At 37.6% G+C, this 17411-nt stretch overlaps 2 protein-coding genes across 6 annotated transcripts in view; one reads left to right on the top strand and one right to left on the bottom strand.

Annotated features, from left to right (window-relative positions):
- Positions 1-746: 746 nt before the first annotated feature.
- On the bottom strand, positions 747-13403 carry ak9 (adenylate kinase 9). Of its 2 annotated transcripts, none has more exons than XM_026193889.2 (36): positions 13162-13403; positions 12923-13020; positions 12357-12420; positions 12203-12255; positions 11995-12091; positions 11722-11834; positions 11381-11551; positions 10560-10676; positions 10142-10216; positions 9947-10048; positions 9646-9785; positions 9238-9557; positions 8635-8753; positions 8219-8354; positions 7986-8076; positions 7816-7880; positions 7679-7726; positions 7130-7324; positions 6785-6921; positions 6421-6624; positions 6054-6329; positions 5841-5959; positions 5356-5575; positions 5143-5211; positions 4847-5059; positions 4483-4701; positions 4108-4324; positions 3815-4016; positions 3489-3635; positions 3162-3379; positions 2831-3027; positions 2532-2701; positions 2141-2239; positions 1878-1980; positions 1668-1782; positions 747-1210 (listed from the first exon to the last, which is right to left on the bottom strand). In XM_026193889.2, the coding sequence occupies exons 2-36, from the start codon at positions 13013-13015 to the stop codon at positions 996-998; spliced, it is 5139 nt and encodes a 1712-aa protein (XP_026049674.2). In that variant the 5' UTR covers positions 13016-13020; positions 13162-13403; the 3' UTR covers positions 747-995. The 2 variants fall into 2 exon arrangements, with proteins under 2 accessions (XP_026049674.2, XP_026049675.2); XM_026193890.2 differs by having other exon boundaries at positions 13156-13403.
- Positions 13404-13482: 79 nt separating this feature from the next.
- fig4a (FIG4 phosphoinositide 5-phosphatase a) overlaps positions 13483-17411 on the top strand; it is a 56329-nt gene continuing 52400 nt past the window's right edge. Inside the window, exons 1-3 of one of the 4 annotated variants that reach the window (XR_013901764.1) lie at positions 13483-13710; positions 13861-13974; positions 16300-16398. Coding sequence is in view for 3 of the 4 variants with exons in the window: in XM_026193899.2 (XP_026049684.1) it covers positions 13912-13974; positions 16300-16398 (162 nt within the window). In the remaining variant the exon portion in view is untranslated. The remainder of the gene's footprint in view (positions 13711-13860; positions 13975-16299; positions 16399-17411) is intronic. The other 3 variants (XM_026193899.2, XM_026193894.2, XM_080289722.1) reach the window with 3 other exon arrangements.

Raw genomic sequence — 17411 nt, forward strand, 5'->3', positions numbered from 1 at the left:
GAAGCAACGTGTAAGAATAAATTAAATGAAACAAACAAACAGTTGCCAGATTAATTCTTTAAGTAACAACGAATTAGTGCTGTAGTTGTGCTTTAATTGTACTAATGCTTTAGTTGTACCCTTTCCTTTCGCAGTCGTAGCACGCGGAAAGCTCCTGCTGTTTGTGTGTGTGTCAGATGATTATTTTACTGTACTCGGATGATTCTCCGGTGGAAATGTCTGTATTTAAACACACATTTACTAGAATTGAATGCAACGAGCATTTTCTAATTAAATATTATTGTCAAATGAACTCGCATATAGCTCTTTTTTGTCTCTTCAGTTCTTTGTATTTGCCTGGTTCCACTCATTGTAGACGTTAATATCACAACACTCTTTAGGCTGTTATTTGGGGTAGGAACCTGCAGTCATGTGCAGCATTTATCCACCCATCATCCAATTCACGGCCACACAATTTTCATTTTCATTTAATCAGCACAGAGGACCGCCAACACCCTGCTACCTTCACTACCTTCAGGTCTACAAAACCATCAAGGCCTCTTCTCATCCAAGCCACCATCTGTTCACTCTGTTGCATTCTGGAAGTATCAAAGTACTGAACTCTGTCTCATGACAAGGTGCACTACCACCACTCGGAACACCCTGTGTAATATTACTAAAGACTGTGAAACAGATATTCATATGTGTGTCAAACCCATTTCTGACTAAAACTGGATAAGAAAAAAACCTTAATAAAGTATACACGATCGTTGTTGAATGTTAAATTTATTTCAATCCAGGAAAAAGAAAATTAAATGCTTATGAAATGAATGAAATGTGTATGGTGAAAGTTACTGGTAAATAATGATACAGACAAAAGAGCTTTTATAATTAAAGATACAGTCTTTGGAAACATAAACGAAAGAAGTCAATGTAATTTTTTTTAATGTAATTGTATTGCAGACTCAGATTACCACATCACATTAAGTACAATGACAATGCTGTAGTCAAAAGTACTAATCAAGCTGTACGCCATTAGCTCCGGGCAAGTCGCTTAAGGCCAAAAACCTGTTCAGCTTGAACTCAAAGTCAATCGGCCGTTCACTGGGAGGCCTGTAGTTCCCCTTCATTACAGTGCTCAGGTAGGGGATGAGCATGCAGTTCTCTTCAAATGAGGCCAGCTTCTTTTTGTACATCTGGCGAATGGAGTCTGTACTCCTGTGGTTGAAAGCTATAACAATGTAAAATTGGAATTATTACTTAAGTAGGAAAAAACACATGAACAAGTTCAGTGCTGGAAGCATATAACAAGTCTTAAAAGGTGAATGAGATACATTGTACATAGTAAACTTTGATAGGAAAACATTTCAGAATGAGGTAAAGCAGCACATAAAATCTTTACTTTAAACTTAAAGTAAAGAGCGATCGTGGCTCAAGAGTTGAGAGTTCGCCTTGTAATCGGAAGGTTGCCGGTTCGAGCCCCAGCTCCGACAGTCTCGGTCGTTGTGTCCCTGGCCATCACCAGTATGTGAATGTGTGTGTGAATGGGTGGATGACTGGATGTGTAAAGCACTTTGGGGTCCTTAGAGACCAGTAAAGCGCTATACAAATACAGACCATTTACCATTTTAATCATCCTAATATTTCTCATAATATATTAAATAAAGGTTTAAATATAACATTCCTACCTTTCAAATACAAGGCCACATAACTGAGAGCTGATCTCTTTAAACTGAGATAAGGATGCTTTGGTTTGAGACACCCGGCAGCTGTCATTGCCTTGATCACTGCTTCTGCCACACCCTAAAAAATACAATGTGGTTGATGGATGTACTTTTAAAAATCTCAGCAGACAGGACGATACTGCAATATTTTCCATGTGATACAGAGTTTCTGACCTGCTCCAGGTAGCCCAGCGTTGGAAGGGAGGTGAGATGTACAGGTTCAGAAAGGGGAGGAACTTTAATGGGCAGCTTTTGGGCCCAGTAGGTTTCAGGAGTCCTTAAATAAATAATTTCACATTTCAGTGAATAGACCAAAGGTTTACACACCACCCACTTTCTTTATAAGTGTAGCTCAAAGTAGTTTGTAAAAAAGTGAAGTGAAAAAAGAAAACATTAAAAAAAGGCACACGTTTTTCAAATATACAAAGAAATAACACCTCATGAACTTGTCCCGTTTCTCCTTGGTCTCAAAAATATAAATTCGTTCTCTGTACTCCACAGCATATTCCATTTTTCCTCGAACCAGAGCTTCGTACCTAAGAACAAATAAGACTTCCATGTGAAAAAAATGTCACAGAAGACATATTCAATATTTCTGACATACTGTGATGGAATAAAGTATTTAGATTTTAAATGCTACAAAAAAGAGAAGATCCTTAGGATCTTATGTATGTCTATCTGACACCACAAAGTCAGAATCACAAAGAAATATGTTTGCCAACTTTCTTTCTTTCTTTCTTTCTTTCTTTCTTTCTTTCTTTCTTTTTTTTTTTTTTTTTTTTTTAGCAATTTGAAGCATATTTCTCAGTGACACAGTGGATAATGTACCTCTGCTTTCCATCCAGGTAAGTAACAGGACAGTAGCCCTTCATTTCAACTTGCTGTGGAAACCTGTTCTTCACGTGTATCTCAGTCAGCTTCCTTGGCAGGAGGTGGGGTTTTGGGAGGGTGTGCGGGCAGCCAGGTGCGACAAATTGATCAGGAGTAGACAGGAACATCTGTGATTGAGAGAGCAAGATAACAAGTTCCAGTTCCAGTTTTTAGGTTTGAATGCCTTCCCATACTCATTTGGGCATTTACCTATGAATCTTGCAATTAATTTATGGGGGAACTTCCAAGAAACTGACCTCTAAATGGTTTTCATCACACATCTTGAAATAATGTCCCCTGTACTCAGCCGCATGAGTCAATGCTGCAGTTTCTGAGATGTCCACCAGGTGGTAATGTAGGGCCATGCAGACAGGGCAGTACTGGCCAAACTCTCCAAGTCGGCAGTCAAACTCCTTGGGTGTGATGCACAGCTTGTTGATGCAGGCTGCTTGCCCTGGTTAAATCATCATGCGTGGAGTTAAGAGGTTCAACATTTAGGCGCATGTAAAACATTTAGCCCATGAGTTTGACAGCATCTTGAGGGGATTTCTGGTGAAATAAACCAGCTTAAACTCTTCTTGAACTTACCCTTCTGTATCCTGTCCAGGTAAGTTTGAATATATTTCATGCTGGTGCTGACCTCTTTTATCATTCTGTCCCAGATCCACCATTTGCTCTTGAGGCCATTGAGAAGCAAGCAGTTTTGATATTGTTGTTGGAAGTGATGCCTCACATGCACCACCTCCTTCTTGTAGCAGGAATTACGAATGTGTAGGATCTCAGAGCTATCGTGCGTCAAGTGAGGCCTAAAGTGTAAGAACAAAGGAAACACAAGAAGATTATAATTTTTGCAATTATAATCAGCTGTCAGACCTAAAATTTGTCATTATATTTATAAGTTCTGTGTTCTCTGACTTGTTGGGCTTCATCTTGTCTGCAAGACCTCTCTTCAGCACCTCCACTATGTCCAGCTCTAGCTCAACTACTATCATGGGGATGATGCTCTGAGACCCCATCAGTTCTGCCTGCTTAAGGGTCATTGGAAACCCATCAAGCACATATCTGAAATACCAGAAATATCATAGTATATTAGATACACACTAAACCAACAAAAATAGAGTAAATTATACAGTCTTGACTTAAAAAAAACAAAATCCATGCCAAAGATTAAGTTCGGATCGCACCTAGCATTGAGTTTTGCTAAGTATTAACACATACATGTGATAAACCCTTTGTCTTACCCTTGCATGCTACAGACTGAGTTCATCAGTGCCACCTCCAGACACTGAATGGCCAGTTCATCAGGCACAACAAGGCCCTGTAAGAGATACTCTTTCATCTGAATAGCCAGATCGGTGTTCCCCTGAGTGTCAAGCACCATACGCATAACGCTACCAATGGACAGCTGAGCCAAGCCATATTTCTGAGAAAAAATTTGTGCCACTGAGGAAGCAGAAATACAAAAAGTAAAATAAAAGAAATGAACATAGTAAAAAATGTAATAAAGTTCATTTTTAACTATCTTGTATCTTACCGGTGGTCTTTCCAGATTTTGGAGGTCCAGTCACTGCTATTTTAATAGGAAGTGACGTGGTGGGCTTGGGCTGCCGCAGGTACTTTAAGGGGTTGAGCATAAATGTGTTACAGTTCTCCTTAGATGCAAAGAAGTAGATATACTGATGGAACAGCAGGAGGTATGTTGTGTTGAAAGGCCACTTCAGAGGCTGGATCAGGTCTCTTTCTTTGTGTAGCTACAGGTTGGAAATGGATGAAAAAAATGTTAAAGTATACTTTATGAAGGACATTTTACATATTTGTTTTTTCTGTCAACATTTCAGCTTAAAACAAAGGAGTAATTATATTAAAATATTTCTTGGAAGCACAGCTGACGTTCCTAAACCCTGCCTACCTTGATGGGGTCCAGGAAGCCAAAGGCACTGAAGAACTTAAAAGAGGAGAGCAGCAGTTTGCATGCCAGGCTGTAGGGGATGGGGTGGCATTTTTGGAAGAGTGACTCCCTGTTGGTCAACAAGGGTTTGATTTTCTTGAGCAGCTGACACTGAACAATGCGTAGTTTGCGAGACGCATTGATGACCATTCTGGGTATATTGTGTTCACCTAGGAGTTCCTAACAATAGAACAACATATAGCACCACATATAAGATCCAACTAGTTTTATTGTAAAATACAAATATTTTAAAGTAAAGTCTTGTTGTGAATATGAAATACAAGTAGAATTGATCAGGGCTCATTTTTGTTTTGTGTATATGTACCATCACAGAACTAAGGTTGGTCTCTTGTGTCACAAAACGCTCTTTTATTCCTATCTCCAGCCTGTTGGTAGCTAGTTCCTCAGTCTCCTCATTCTCGATGTCTTCCTCATCCTCTTCTGCAGGAAATTCCTCCTCCAGCAGGGCCTCAATCATCTCCTCTATGTCTGCAGTTTCATGCTCTTCATCATCTTTTGTGCCATCTTGAAAACTGAGCTGTTTTGTTTGCAAATACAGAAAGAAAGAAGACGTTTGAATCAAATGCAGATGTGATAATTCGGGTTACCTCTTTTGCTTACCTCTTTTTTAGTTGCCTTTAAATCTTGCTCTGCCATGAGTTCAGCTTTTCTCTTGGAAATATCCTCCTCCTGAATTACAAAATTACCATGAATGTTTCAGATCCAAGAAATGAATTTATCCTAATTTGTCAAGACAGACAGCAAGACTAATGTTTCCTGGCAGAAAAATAACAGTTACTAAAACTGGGACCTAAGTATCACTTATTTTTTTACCCGTTTTTTTTTACGCAGGTCATGAAGGAGTTTCAGCTGTGCTTCACGTTTGTTTCGACGCTCACGCCAAATCTCCAGGTACTGTGGCAACAGACGACTCTGGACATCCTCAACATCCACTTCCATCATTACCACAACGTCAGGGAAAAACTTTTGCTCAAACATGTACTGCACCTCATTCAGATCAATAGGAAAGCCCTCCAAAATAAAACCTGTAGACCTAGAACATAGATGATCTTAAGTTAAAGAACAATATCTCTTGTAAGGTGACCAAAACTCTCAAAGAGACCTTGATGGGAAGTTACCGATCTAAAGTTCATTATGTATAAAGCTACTCCAGCAAATTTACATTTAGAAAAAGCTAAAAACTAGATGTTTACCCTAAGCTAGCTTTTTTTTTTAAAAAACGCGATTTGCTCTGAAAAAGACAGCAAATAGGCAGAAAACAAGAAGAGGCAGGAAACATCCAGTTTTGTAATAGCTACTTGTATGGTTCATGTTTCCAGTATGGTGCAATAGTCATGTCCAGAATCTTTGGATTGAGAGGATCTCCATCAGATAGGTAGGCTTTGATGGCCATTTCATCCTCAGTCAGTTCTTCTTGCTAAAGTTACAGAAAAGCACATACACAGAAATTCAAAACCTGAAATGAAATATCATAACAAACTGTGCTAGAATGAAACTGTGTTGAAGCTGACCTCCGTCTCATTCATGTTATCATAGGGATCCTCTGACTCCTTCTCGTCCTCCGCCCTGGCTTCCATTATTTTGGCATCCAAGTCTTCAGAATCATCTTGTAAGAGCACTAACTCATCAGCATCAGGTATCCGCATCTTTGTCTTGGCCATTATGAGCATTTGGAGCTGCTCTCTGAACTGGATATGGAAGAGTCCAAGCTGCTGTGCAAGCCACTTCCCATTAGTCGTCTTGCCTGAGCCTCCGCTGCCGAGCAAAAAGATCCGCAGAGCAGGAGGCTTGGATGGAAAAACATGACAAAGAGCCAGTGAGGACACTTTTGTTCAGAACTACAGCATATGACTTTCTCTTTTCATGTTAAGGTTATACCTTGAGAGGCTCAGTGTGTGCAACAAATTGATCAGGATTTTGAAGAAATGATTCCCTGGCTTCTAAGCTGGAGAAGTAGTAGGTCTTCTCACGATACTTAGCTGCAATTTCATCGGTACAGGGTCGCAGGACATTATGGTCTTTTAAGACAACAGGGCAGAAATGCTGGGTGTCACCTAAGAATCTGTTGGTCGTGGTGTCTCCCTGCATTCATTAAGAAGATAAGATAGACATACTTCAATGGATTGCTTGCCTTACTAATATTTGTCAAGAAAGCAGTAAGTTCTTTGTTCTCTTTCTACAATTTTAAATAGCGCTGTAAACATATGGATATTAAAGCTGAAAGACTCCTTAGTTTACTGACTTCATCTCTTTCCCCTAGGGAATAATCATCATCACTGCCTTCCTCTGTTCTCTCCAGCTGAGCTAAGGCCTCTATATCTTCTGCGTCTTTTTCCATGTCCTCCTCTGATAACTCCCAGGACACATACTGAAAGGGTTCTGAAGATCACACATGAGAGCTAAAGATTAGATTGGAACTTTTTAGCAGAATATCACATGATATATCACTCGTTAGTTCACCATTTATTTATTCCAATCCATTACCAGTAAAATAACATAATATTTGTCTCAGTATTTTTTTGTGTGTGTCTGGCGCAAATTTGTTTCTAAGACAACAGTGATTTGGTCTGCATAGCTTTACACTCACTGTCCATCTGCTGGATCATCTCTTGAAGCAGGTTCTCTGGGCTTTTCCTGCCAATCTCCAGGGTACAGTGGGTTACCGTTAAACCAGACTGCATTTTCTCCCATTCACCCACAAACTGTCGTAACTGCAGTTTATACTCGTTCATCTCGGGGCTATCTGCATAGCCCAACTCTGAATCATCATGTACTACCACTGCTGCTTGGACCACACAAAGAGAGTGTGAACGAGAGAGAGTTAGAGAAAGAATGCTAATGATACTTCAGTGGTGCTCACAAACAGTACAAATACAACATATAAATTAGTTAGCACATTCAAAAATGTATCTGTGATTTTGATTGAAAATTGGAGTTTTTATTGGGCAGCATAGCCATTTCAGCGCACGTCCAAATTCAGAGAGTCATGAGAGTCAAACCCCAGGAAATCCTGACAATGACTGACTGACCTGAATATGCACCTTATACTAGTTTCTCTCTTTAGTCAATTTGCATTTTTGATCTGAGAAAAACAAACCAAACAAAACAAAACAGCATGTTCTTGTTGTAACTTTACCTTCTTTTTGTACTGCAGAGCTGGTGGTGTTCAATTCCTTAGGATCTTCTGAAAATAAAAAAGAATGTAATAAAAATTATACTGATTGAATGGTATATGTTCAAGGGTAGTATATAAAAAAAACCCAAAACCAGCACCATGAGCTTCTCCCATAACTGTCTTCATATTTGATTGCCCCTCTGATTCTTGCTCCTCTTGGTTTCTAAAATGGAGAGAATTAAGGCACAAAAACAAAAGTTGCAACAAAAATCTAACTCAGAAACATACAAAGAAAAAAAATTCACAACATCATTTCATGTGCACTTACGAGAGCTCTATCGCCTGAGACTGTTCATCCTCTAACTTCTTTACAGTGTTCTTTACACTTTCTTTATTCATCTCATAAAGTCTTCTCAAAACTGCTCAATGAAAAAATGTATTAATGGAAATGTAAAAAGCACCAAAGTGTATGCGTAAACACTGAAGGGCATTTCAAACCAAATTGTTGCAAATTATAAATGCAAATTTATATGTTTAATCTTTTCTATTTGTGCCTCATACCCTGGTGTCCATCGCTGTCTGTGAGACAGAAGAAGACCTCTGGCAGAAGTCCAGCTTGCTGTAAGGCATCCATCTGGGAAAGGTTCTTGGGAAAGTTGTCAAGCACCCACCCAGTCTTGCCCTCCACCTCTTCAATCTATAACATCAAACTTTTTATCACGTAAGTTAAATTTACTTTATGCATGTGACTGTCTAAGTGTCGTGTCCCTGTATGCGTGATTTAGTGTTGGGTGTTGTGCGATGTAAGTCAATGATTTTATACAAATAAAAAAAATCTAACAATGCCAAACAAAGTTGCAGAAAAATCCTGTTGTGTGTCATTAATCATTCAAATATATGAACGTGTATGCATGCTAACTGCTTAAGACTGGGAAGTCGGTGTAAATCTCCCACCTGGGTTTAAATCTTTAACGTACCTCTTTTATACGCTTCTCTAGTATCTCAGCATACAAGCCAAAATAAGTAGTACTCGATTGCTTTGCTTGCTGCACAGCACTGAGTACCATGGCTTGCACCAGTGGATGATCCTCTGTCACTTAAAAACAACAGAACAAATAAGATCCTCTTTCATACAAATATACTGTTGTTCAGTATGCTTCAAAATGTTAGAACAACATAACACAACAACAACCAGAATATTGTTTAATTATGTCCTGATATGTTAAACCATGAAACTGAAAGAGGGTGCACTTTCCTTTTCACATATCTATGATACATATGGTTTATAAGAAAGTATTTTCACATCTTACCTTCACATTAATTCTGTGTATGACATTATCAGTCACTTGTTCAGCAATAGGTACAAATATTGCTTTATATCATACAGTTTGTTGGAGGACTATTACATACATATATATAGAAGCTACACTCTTAATAGTATATAGTGCTCAGACAAGTTATTATGCCATGGTACATGGCATTACTGTTATTGCAAAAACATATTATTGTCAGTCACAGTTTATCAAATGTAATTCTACATGTGATTATAGAAAAAAAAATACCAACAAAGTTCAGCTTACCTGAATTTTGTCCATCTTCCTTCATCTTCATTTTGATTTTGTCTATAGCAGCCTGTGTTGTCTCCTCTTTAATTTTATTAATCCTCTCCTCTTTAGCCTTGACCAAAACTGGCTGCAACAGTTCCTCCATGTCAATTACTGCTGTGTTATAGTGCTGAGCTAGAAGTTTACATAAGGTGGTCTTCCCTGCAAGGGAAGGCCCAATGATTGAAACTTTGCAGGGTAACCTCGGCATTGGAGGTAACAGGTAAGGGCGAGGGTTTGTGACAAATTTATGGTGTGCCTCCGCTGACGAAAGGATGTACAGTTTGTCCTGGAATCTGTACAATGAATGAGAGTTGTTTAACATTTTCACATTGCTACTCAATAGAATCCTCATCTGGAAACAGTTTTTAAAAGACTGCTCACCCCACACTAAATTGTGGCTTGCCAGGAATGACCTTGCCCTCTTTCAAAGCAACAGGGCAAGTTCTGCCCCAGCGGCTCCTTCTCCACCTAAAGCCAGGGACCATAATCCTGTAAGAGGACATAATTCTCAGTAGGTCCTCCTGAAAAAGATATGGTTTCAATATTAAAGCAAGTCCAGTCTTAATTCTTAGGATCAGGATTATTGGGATGGTTGTAGTACACGTTATTCAAAATACAAGTATTTTGTACATGTTCCCATTCACTGATTGTGTTTTGAAATAAAATGTGAAGACTTCCAGACCGTGCTAACGTCCTCTGGCATTTCCTCATCCTCAGTCTGGTGGAGGAGGACTGGAACGGGGACGCGATTTATAGCCAAAGTTTCGAGACGCGACATAACAGACTAGAAGTACAAAATGTCAAAAAACACACCTTACAGAGACAACACTTCTGGAAAACACCAATACTATTTGTTGAAGTTTTTTTTAGTCTTTACCAAGTGCCACTCTTCTGTTGAATTATTTCCATCCAACTCCAAAAGGTAGAGAGGGTTGTGGTTTGCCATGTAGTCCTGAAAAAATATCAATTAATATACTTTTCATTCTGTGTTTTTCTTTTGTAATTTATTCTTTTAATAACAATAAATATTAATACAGTATATAGTTTGTCTGTAGTTAAATTTCAAAAGCCCTTAAGTACTGCCTTTTGAGTCAAAAAAATCTGGGATGTTCACTGCCTTATGATATAAACATACTGGTTAAGCAAAAACAGCATCTCCCAAGTAAATTCAAATACAAGGTTTAAAGGAATTATGAATTTTTATTCAAGATTTTTTTAAATAACACAACAAACTACATTTTTGGTGTGTCAGTAGTGGGTGACTTTGATGACAGGTCTAGGTCTGGGCAACTCACCTCCAGTGGTCTAAGCATGTTATCCTTGTACATGTTAATTCGAACAAAAGCATTTTTAGCCAAATACTCTGGTGTCCACACCATTCTGTCATTGGTATCCTTTGAGAGTTCCTCTTCCTAAGGAAAAAAAAATACTAGTATGGAACTCAAAGCTTGGCAGTTTTTTCTTTGCTATGATAACAACTGATCACCTGGGGAATAAAAGGTTAGCTAAAATAAAAACAGCCCCCTAAAAATGCAAAACTGAAATCCAAACATGTACGGAACTAGGAAGGTGCTAAAAATATTAATCGTCTAAGAATTGCTGGATAAAATTCTGATTAGCATTCAACACCCTTAAATCTTACAGTTAAGACTGAAACTAGATCAATAGCTTTATTTCACTAGGCAATAAATACATAGGTAAACATGGCAAAGCTTATAATATTTATGCTCCTACACCAAGACATGAGTACAACTGCTTCTGGGTATTGCTTCTGGTACTTTAGGCTAGTTTGCTCAGCGCTATCATGACAGCAAGGATAGCAAGTCCTATACCTGCAGACTGACGTCATTTTCTCTTATTTACTCAAGAAATGCAGTGGCTCTGTCATTCAAATCTGACCAGCTGGGATTGGGGAGGCAGAGGATTTTAAAGGCAGTGATTTCTGTCAGTTTGTTTTGGTTGATACAATGAAATAAGAGGAAAAGCAGCAAAACAGCAGTCATTGGATTATATTTGTTACAAGCATCAAAACAAAAGGAGGGGGGAGAACTAAAAGAGCTATGATTATGCATATTACATGATCAAGTGACAACACTTATTTTCCCTTAAGTAATACCTGCTCCTCCACATCCTCCACATCCTCTGCATCCTCTGCATCCTGTTCCTTGCTCTTCTTCTCCTTGTTATACACCTCTTCACGCTGCCACTGATCCCTGTTGTAAAACTGCCCTGTCTCTGGGTCCTGCTTCAGACCAGATAGCCTCTGGACAAGGTCCTTGTCTGGACACTGGTGAAAAGTAAAAGTATTTAATTTATAATCAATTCAGTAAAATCCTGACAGATCTTTTTCATAAATGAACTTAAAGAGATATTAGATTAAAAAATTACGACATTAAACTATGCAAAAGAAAAAAAATCAAATGCAATGGACAACTCCAAATAGAGAATGACAGTAACCTTGATGTTAATGATAATATCAGGCGTTAGCTTGAGGTTTTTGATCAGTTCAATCTGCTCATTAATCTTCAGATGCTCTTCTGACATGAACGGCAGGCAGCTCAGTACATAACCTGTATCAAAAACATGTGAATTACAAAACAGTGCAGAGCTTATCATATTGCTTATCGTCTAACCTATCAGTCATCTTATTTTCATCTGCAAAGAACATTTGGTGACTGAAAAGTTTGTTTTGCATGCATAGCCATAATTAAATGACGTCTTATTTATTACCATAGTGCTCCACATCTGGCGAGTTAAGCCTGGCAAGAATCAGCTTCAGCACCACATTCTCTGGTACACTTCTTCCCTCAGATAAGATGTCCAAAAGCTATATTCAACAGAATGCAACTCAGAGTTTCTAATGACTATAAAAGCATAAAGAAAACACATCACAGGAACAAAGGGCTTCCTTTCAAATGATACAGAAAATTTTACTTACCTCCAGGCCCTCTTTTGTTTCATTTTTTATGTGTGTGTTGAGAAGATTGGTATCTGAAAGATGTGAAAACTCATCTACATACACATCTCGAATTGGTAAAAAGATTTTTTTTATGAAAAAGTTTTTTTTTATGAAGGCATAAAAGGGTACTCACCATCAATAAGGATACACCTCCAGGACTCTGCAATTTTTTTGGCCAAGGTGGATTTGCCAACACCCTGCCAAGAAGTGGAATATAGAGGAATTGAAGCATTAGAAAAAAATATTTGCTAGTGTTTGGGTATGCACTTGTTGAGCTTTGGTGGGGACTCTCTGCATGATGTTTGTGATTGTGGAGTGCAGCTTAAGACATGGAAAATTCTATAGTAGTTGTGTCCAGGAATTTTAAGTATAGCCTAAACATTTTACACTTGATGATCTACTAAACGTCATAATGTGTTTTATAACTGCATGGCATTCATGGTCTTTCCTCTTTGTTTATATATACATATCTGATTCACTGACAGATAGTACTGTGCATACTGTCTTTTGGACTTAAACACAACTACAAAGGTATATACGTAACCTAGCTAAATTTCACTTTATATTCACTTATATATATATATATATATATATATATATATATATATATATATATATATATATATATATATATATATATATATATATATATGTGTGTGTGTGTGTGTGTGTGTGTGTGTGTGTGTGTGTGTAGATTACCGGTCTTCCAACGATGATAAAGCAGGTGGGCTTAGCAAGAAGTCTCTCTCTTTCGGCTTCATCTTCAATTAAGTTGTCTACTAAAGTAGCCATTCAAACTTTGTGAACACAGAAATTATAAAAGTCAAATAATCATTCAAGCAATCAGTTTTATAGCTTGAATGTGTAGTTTACATAATCTGACAAATATGTAAAATATTATTATTATCATATTTTACTTCAATGTTACTTACAGTTACCTTTGCGAGTGTCTGTATTTTCTTTTATCTGCTAATACCCTTTTTAGCGCAGTTGTTCACTAGCGTTACAATAACCTAGCTATCCATATACGGTTACCATGACAACTTGCAAACTAAAGGGCTGGCTGAAGGTTTCTTAATACCTAGTTAATGCTACCTTTAGAGTTTGAGGGTTGAAATAGCGTTTATAAATTAATTAATTGAATTATTTATTTATCATACTCAAGAGCAGTTATAAACGTTTAAAGCCGCTGCAAATTCAAATGCAAAGATAGTAAACCCATGTATCAATCGCATTTTCAGTCCTTCGAGCTTTTTGACTTTGCGAGGCACCGTACGACCCGACAAGCGAAGTCATTCATGACAGTCACCTGACTAAAACAAATTCAACTCCAACATGCTAACGGGATACACTGGGCAGAGTACAGATGCATTTTAACTGTTGTTAAGTGAAGCGTTTACAGCATTTGTTGCGACTGCATGGGGAGATGTATATTGTCATCAATGAAGACCATTTGTGGTTAATCATACAAGCTAAGTGGATGAATGGTGAGTGATGCTAGCTAGGAAGTACTGAGGGAAAAAAGTAAGCTATATACATGAACACATTTGTTAAATATGCTGGCTCTTCATTTTGTGTCTTATAATGTGAAGAAATGAATGTAACAACATTCATTTCTTTTCACTTTCGCTTTGTAGCTCCTCTGTAGCCTCTTCCAGACTGACTGTTGAACAATTCAAGAATAGAAAATGCCTCAATCAGCGGCTATCATCGGTGGGATCCAGCGACTGGTTCTGTACGAGACCAGAGCAGTAAGTCTTTACATGAGCCCTTAATGTCACCATTTCTTCATAAAGTCCAATTCACCTGGGCAGTTTACAACTACACGCGATGACAGTTCTTTAAACTGCGCTGTTTCTCCATTTTGCTAAGCTTCCTTAAGGAGTTTTCAGGAATAGTACATTCAAAACTCTTTAGATGGTGGTTGTCTTTTGTTGTGTCGTGTTGTTGTGCTGTGCACGCCGCTTCAGTAGTGTTGAGGTCCGGTGTTTTTGACGAGGCCAATTTATGACTGATGGTGTTCAGTTGTGTGTGTTTTCTATCTAGGGTCAAGTGAGTGTTTGTGGGATTTTTTCCCCCCTGTTTCTTAAGGACGCGACTTTCAGATATAGTCTTCTGCTGTAGATATTTTTTTAGGTCTGTCAGTTCTTCTTTTGTTCAGTTTCCTCAATTATTTTAAGCCACACTGCACAGCTCTTTAGCAATCATGTTGTTTGTGCAAAAATAGTATTTTATTCCAGTCAAGCTATCTTATATTTTGCATTTTTTCAAGGTTTGGTTAAAGAAATTGAAATAAATTGTGTGTTTTGTGACAGAATGCAACAGTATTGATGTGCCTAAAGATAAAATTTAAAATGGGCTCTTTACTAAGTTGTCTGTTATATGTAAATAATTCATTCCTTGAGTTAGGTGCTTTTTCTATGCTTGAATGATTCATAGGTCAAGTGGCTTAACAGACAAAAAAAATCTCCAGAAAATAGACTGAAAATGAGTGAAAAAGCAGCTGATGTCTAGAGAAGAACTTTAATTTGTACATTAAAACCTGGAGAACTATTGCTCAAGAAGATTTTTAAAAATTACATGTTTTCATCTGCTTAGAAGGAAAACAAATAAGGGGTGGCTGAAGGCTTTCAGACAAGACCATACTTAAGACATATGTGCTTAATGGGGAAATGCTCAAAGGTTCATAAAATGATATTGCTCAATTTTTGTGCCTAATACATAAATGTCACAAACTTGATATATATTCAGGACAATCACTGTCTTTGAAGTACCATGATAACGACACTGTGGCACAACTGTTCATTTAAGACAGCTAAAACCTATTACCTATTTTTTTTTTTTTTTTTTAAAGTGCTCTCTAGTCTTTGGTTCAAGAGTTCTATAGTTGATCTGGGAAAATGTTTGGGACACTAGTGTACACGCTACATGTACACTAGATGGCAGCAAAAGCTGCAGGTGACTATATGAAACCTCAGGACCTGACATCCATGAGGTCAGTAAAGAGCATGTGTGTGATAATTATCTGGACATTTAATTGGTGAATTAGATTTTGGCAGTTAAAATGAGTTTTCTTTAGCTTTTTTTTTTTTTTTTTTTTTTTTTTTAAATATTAGATGTATGTCCTTGAGAGGTAGAGTGTCTATGCTACTTTCTTTGCTGCGTATTCTAATAGTATCATGTTTTCAATTGTCGCTGCATTTCACCAGCTGTGGTCATGCTTGGTTTAAATGTGTGCTTAAGCTGGGTTTCGGTTTGCTGTTCCCATTTGCTACAAATATTTAGACACTAAGGCAAGTAAACATTTGTCTTATTTGATTTATAATTTCTTATTGAACCTCTGCTGAACAGTGCACGTGCAGGCTTTCTGTTACAGACAAAGAGGGTTAAATTAGATACTGGAAAAGGTGGAACAGGGAAAAAAAATGCTCTAATGGTTGCTGAGTGTGCTGATACAGGATGTTCCAATTTAACACTCTTTAGTGGACTGAAAATTTTGGGCCATTTTGCAACTCTGAATGAGAAGAGTAATGACCTAAAAGAAAGAAAGAAAGATGCAAGGAAGACACATCTTGACAAAAAGAACATTGTAAAAATGTAACTTGTGATGAAATATGTGCTGTGCCTGCATGTGCTCTGCACTGTATGCACTCTTATTTCAATCTGTGTTTTTAAGATATCGCCTTTAGTTGAATACATACTTGAGTGTAATTTCACAAATTTCAGACACACTGATTCTTACTCGGACTGTGGAAATAAAATGTTTTATTATAGGAAAAAAAGAAATTCAAGTTTGACTTCAACAGTGGTGCTGCAATGCAGGAATGTGACTTGTCATTGGATTGATTCTATGTCTATTAAATACATATCTGCTCTTGGTTGAAGTCTGAATTGGTCCCAAGTCAACATCATCCAGGACAAAGCTGCAGTCCACAAAGTTAGAAGACTGTATGCAAGATTCCCTCTATGCATTTATCACCACATGCAGCTGTGAAAGGTTAAGGTTGCAAAGACTCTTCTGATAATAGGCTCCAAATGCATTGCAGCACTCACTTGACTTGTCATTTTATTTTCAGAGGTATTTTTTGGTTGGGAGCAATCATGCACAGACCAAACATCGAGTCCTAAAGATTGACCGCACAGAACCCAAGGACCTCGTTATAATTGACGATAAGGTAAGTGACGACTTTCCACGAGTTAAATTTTAATGTATATTCTTATGTAATACACAAGAAACATGCCTAAGGGGGAAATTGTGCAATCACTCAGCTGATGTGAAGTGTGCTGCTGATGAGAGTTTGGCTGCGTTCACACCCTTTTCTTATTACCAGGATCTATGAGCTGGTTTTTGATTTGTTTGTTTGTGTTGTGGGTAATTATCCTTCTGATGCAATTATTATGAAGCATCCATTAATAAATATTCATCACCCAACAGTCTCATTCCAAAAGATATTAAAATGACATCAGAAAACTGTGTGTTTTCAATTTTATTGGCATTGTGTAGCATTGTACTTGGATGCATGGATAATTTAATGAGTTGCTAGGGAGGTTTTAAAGCTAGAAATACTCCCTCGTCTTTTAGTTTTTACATAAGAAGTGAAGACAGTGGAATAAAAGACTTTGATAGAAGTCCTAAATTAATTATTTCCCCACAAGATAACAGAATGAGAATTATTGCAATCTATAGAATCATGCACTTAAAACAAATGCAGTAGCATACAGCACACAGTACATTACTACGTTTCTCTTTGGGGTCTGTGCCAATTGTAAAGCTTATTATGTAAATGAGATGGGGGTTTTTTTGTAGATGAAATGCACGCAAAGCTACTCTTTAGTCATTTAACATTTCAGAACCAATGCAGAAAGCAGCCGATCTATTTTCAGACTAATTGCCTCAATGGCAGTCAATCTAATCCCTTTTGTAGAAATTTTGGGCATTGATTAAACAGGGACTGTTATTCATTTACCTGCTATTGCACAGAAAATAGTCTTAATAGTTCTGACTGAAGCCATTAGTCACCCGCAAGCAGCACATTTAAGTCACTTTTGTCAGAACACAGCTTTATATATTTTAGTGTTGATTTTTAGATGGAAATCAGATAGGATTATGTGGCTAATTAATAAACTAAACTTTATAAACACTTCATCTAATGTGTATTTAATACCGTACATGCGTGCATGTGTGTGT

The sequence above is a fragment of the Astatotilapia calliptera genome, chromosome 15 (assembly GCF_964374335.1).
Source record: "Astatotilapia calliptera chromosome 15, fAstCal68.1, whole genome shotgun sequence".
In the NCBI taxonomy this organism is placed as follows: Eukaryota; Metazoa; Chordata; class Actinopteri; order Cichliformes; family Cichlidae; genus Astatotilapia; species Astatotilapia calliptera.